Source organism: Neophocaena asiaeorientalis, unplaced genomic scaffold (genome assembly GCF_003031525.2).
Source record: "Neophocaena asiaeorientalis asiaeorientalis breed wild unplaced genomic scaffold, Neophocaena_asiaeorientalis_V1.1 scaffold44, whole genome shotgun sequence".
NCBI classification, from domain to species: Eukaryota; Metazoa; Chordata; class Mammalia; order Artiodactyla; family Phocoenidae; genus Neophocaena; species Neophocaena asiaeorientalis.
In genome coordinates this window covers 533797-537522 of record NW_020173678.1, presented here as the reverse complement: position 1 = coordinate 537522, position 3726 = coordinate 533797, and the positions used below count along the sequence as shown (strand labels likewise).

The 3726-nt window shown below is 45.5% G+C and overlaps 1 protein-coding gene across 1 annotated transcript; it reads left to right on the top strand.

Annotated features, from left to right (window-relative positions):
* The first annotated feature begins 6 nt into the window (after positions 1 to 6).
* ZNF281 (zinc finger protein 281) lies at positions 7 to 2486 on the top strand. The gene has a single exon (XM_024749652.1). The coding sequence runs from the start codon at positions 337 to 339 to the stop codon at positions 2143 to 2145; it is 1809 nt and encodes a 602-aa protein (XP_024605420.1). The 5' UTR covers positions 7 to 336; the 3' UTR covers positions 2146 to 2486.
* The last annotated feature ends 1240 nt before the right edge of the window (positions 2487 to 3726 follow it).

The window sequence follows — 3726 nt, the reverse complement described above, 5'->3', positions numbered from 1 at the left end:
GTCCTGCACCCGCCGCCGCCGCCCGCCCCCCATCCCCGCGACGTGCTGCTCGGCCGGACTGACGACCCCCGCGGCCCCGAGGAGCCCAAGCCGGACGCGAGCGTCAAGAAGGCCAAGAGGCCAAAGCCAGAATCTCAGGGAATCAAAGCCAAGAGGAAGCCGGGCGCATCTTCCAAGCCGTCGCTGGCGGGAGACGGAGAAGGCGCCGTCCTGTCCCCAAGCCAGAAACCTCACATCTGCGACCACTGCAGCGCCGCTTTCCGCAGCTCCTACCACCTGCGGAGGCACGTCCTCATCCACACCGGAGAGCGACCCTTCCAGTGCAGCCAGTGCAGCATGGGCTTCATCCAGAAGTACCTGCTGCAGAGGCACGAGAAGATCCACAGCCGGGAGAAGCCCTTCGGGTGTGATCAGTGCAGCATGAAGTTCATCCAGAAGTACCATATGGAGAGACACAAGCGGACGCACAGTGGAGAGAAGCCATACAAATGTGACACTTGCCAGCAGTATTTCTCAAGGACCGATAGGCTGTTGAAGCACAGGCGCACGTGCGGCGAAGCCCTGGCCAAGGGGGCGCCCAGTGCAGAGCCTGGGTCATCCAGCAACCATAGCACCGTGGGTAACCTGGCTGTGTTGTCTCAGGGAAGTACAAGTTCTTCAAGGAGAAAAGCGAAGTCGAGAAGCATAGCTGTTGAAAACAAGGAGCCCAAGGCTGGGAAAGCAAATGAATCCCATATGTCAAACAGCATACACATGCAGAGTTACTCAGTAGAAATGCCTACTGTGTCTTCCAGCGGGGGCATCATCGGCCCTGGCATAGAGGAGCTCCAGAAGAGGGTGCCAAAACTGATCTTTAAGAAAGGAGGCCGGAAGAGCATGGATAAAAACTACCTGAACTTCGTGTCACCATTACCAGACATAGTTGGACAGAAGTCCTTGTCTGGGAAACCGAGTGGCTCCCTTGGCATCGTGTCAAACAGTAGCGTGGAGACCATTAGTCTTCTGCAAAGTACAAGTGGCAAACAAGGTCAAATAAGCAGTAATTATGACGACGCCATGCAGTTCTCGAAGAAAAGAAGATACCTGCCCACCGCCAGCAGCAACAGTGCCTTTTCCGTGAACGTGGGACACATGGTCTCCCAGCAGTCCGTCATTCAGTCGGCGGGCGTCGGTGTTTTGGACAGTGAGGCCCCGTTGTCCCTTATTGACTCCTCGGCCCTGAATGCGGAAATTAAGTCTTGTCACGACAAGTCGGGAATTCCTGACGAGGTTTTACAAAGTATTTTGGATCAGTACTCCAACAAGTCAGAGAGCCAGAAGGAGGATCCTTTCAACATAACAGAACCACGAGTGGATCTGCACACCTCAGGAGAACACTCAGAACTGGTTCAAGAAGAAAATTTGAGCCCGGGCACCCAGACTGCTTCAAATGACAAGGCGAGCATGTTGCAAGAATACTCCAAATACCTCCAACAGGCTTTCGAAAAATCCACGAATGCAGGTTTTACTCTGGGACACGGTTTCCAATTTGTCAGTCTGTCTTCACCTCTCCACAACCACACTTTATTTCCAGAAAAACAGATTTACACTACATCTCCTTTGGAGTGTGGTTTCGGCCAGTCTGTTACCTCAGTGTTGCCATCTTCGTTGCCAAAGCCTCCTTTTGGGATGTTGTTTGGGTCTCAGCCGGGTCTTTATTTGTCTGCTTTGGATGCCACACATCAGCAGTTGACACCTTCCCAGGAGCTGGATGACCTGATAGATTCTCAGAAGAATCTAGAGACTTCGTCAGCCTTCCAGTCCTCATCTCAGAAACTGACTAGCCAGAAGGAACAACAGAAAAACTTAGAGTCCTCAACGAGCTTTCAGATCCCGTCTCAGGAGTTAGCCGGCCAGATGGATCCTCAGAAGGACGTAGAGCCCAGAACAACGTACCAGATTGAGAACTTTGCACAGGCGTTCGGTTCTCAGTTCAAGTCGGGCAGCAGGGTGCCAATGACCTTTATCACGAACTCTAATGGAGAAGTGGACCATAGAGCAAGGACTTCAGTGTCAGATTTCTCAGGGTATACAAACATGATGTCTGATGTTAGTGAGCCATGTAGTACCAGAGGAAAGACCCCCACCAGCCAGAGTTACAGGTAAGGTCCCAAGAGTGACCAGGCTGGAGGTCTTCTAATGTAATTTTGTTTTATTTTGAGAACACTGCCATTGGAATGTTTCTACACGATCCTGTTAAGAATAATGTAATGCCCTTTCAATGCAACTTTTCATATTTAGTTTATTTTGTTAGTGTGATTTTAGCTCTGTTTGTATTATGATTTTTAATCAAAATCAATAGATTAAAATAGTTTGACATTCGAAGTGACAATGTTTAGCAATCAAATTTACATGTATAGATCGTCAGGGAATAGCCCAAAAGTTTTAAATGCAAAAAAAAACAAACAAAAAAACCCACAAAAAAACCATACAAAAAAAAAACAAAAGAAAACAAAAAAAACACACAAAAACAAAAAAACAAAAAAAAACTTTGTTGCTAGGATTAAGGTTATTCTAATTGCTTTACTCTCAGGAAAGTGTAATAACGCATGGGAATTCTGTACGTTATCACTGTAATGGAATATCCAATTTACAGATAGTATGATAATACATTTCATTACTTAAGTAAGGGATCGAAAACATTTCAAATTGCTCTGTCTGGGCTGATACGATACACGTGTCATCATTTAAGTAAGGGATCGAAAACATTTCAAATTGCTGTCTCCATCTGGGCTGATCCAAAATTCTGAGATGTTGGCTACCTATATTTTGTTGCAGCTTTTAAATGTACTCTGAACTTCCAAACCACATTCATTCCAGCCTGGTAGAACAAATATTCTTGAATCTTTGATCAAAGCCTGGAATGATAGCTTTAATAATAGGAAAAAAAAAAAAAAAAAAAAAAAAAAGGCTCCCTCTCCTTATCCCAACTGTAACAAGGCTGTGTGACTCCCATCAAGAGTTGATGGGAACAGTGTTGAAGCCCAAGTGGTTGGTTGGTTGCAGTATTAGAACCCAAGTTGGAATTACATAATTCTTCGAAATTTGGGGTGTGTGTTATTTATTATACATGGCCTAAAAACACTGTTCTCTGTCTCTGTGACTACATGTCACCCACACTTCTGGGGGTATTTTGTGTTATTTTTGTTCTTAACCTGTCCTCTCAGAGCTCTGGGCCTTCCCTGTTCCCTCTTCTCTCCGTCTGGACAGTTTCAATTTTACATTTAGGTAATTTGTTAGGCATTTCCTATGCCTTCCGGCATCCAAACAGTAGAATAAACATCCACCCTCCCCCTTTTGAAAAACAGAACCCACACAGATGTCCATGTATAATAAAGCCCCACATGCTCAGAGCTGTGGATATTAATAAGGTGGTAATTCCAACTGGTGACAAAGCCGATGGGAGGGGTAAGAGTGGCTTATTTAGTAATGACATCAGAACCTCTTTGTGAAATTGCAGCCTGTGTAATGTACATTTTAAAAGGGTGCGTTAGTCAGTATTGTACAGGGGTCTTGTAAAGTCATCCAAACTTGCTATGAACGCTAATTTGCCATTTGAAGCCACTGGTAGACAGTGGCTCTGCTCTCAACCACTTTTTAGCCATTGTATTTTTTTTCCTGATTATATTTTTAATGTACTTTGATGTTTATGCTGATGAGTTTTTTATGTACTTTTGGTGATGTTTC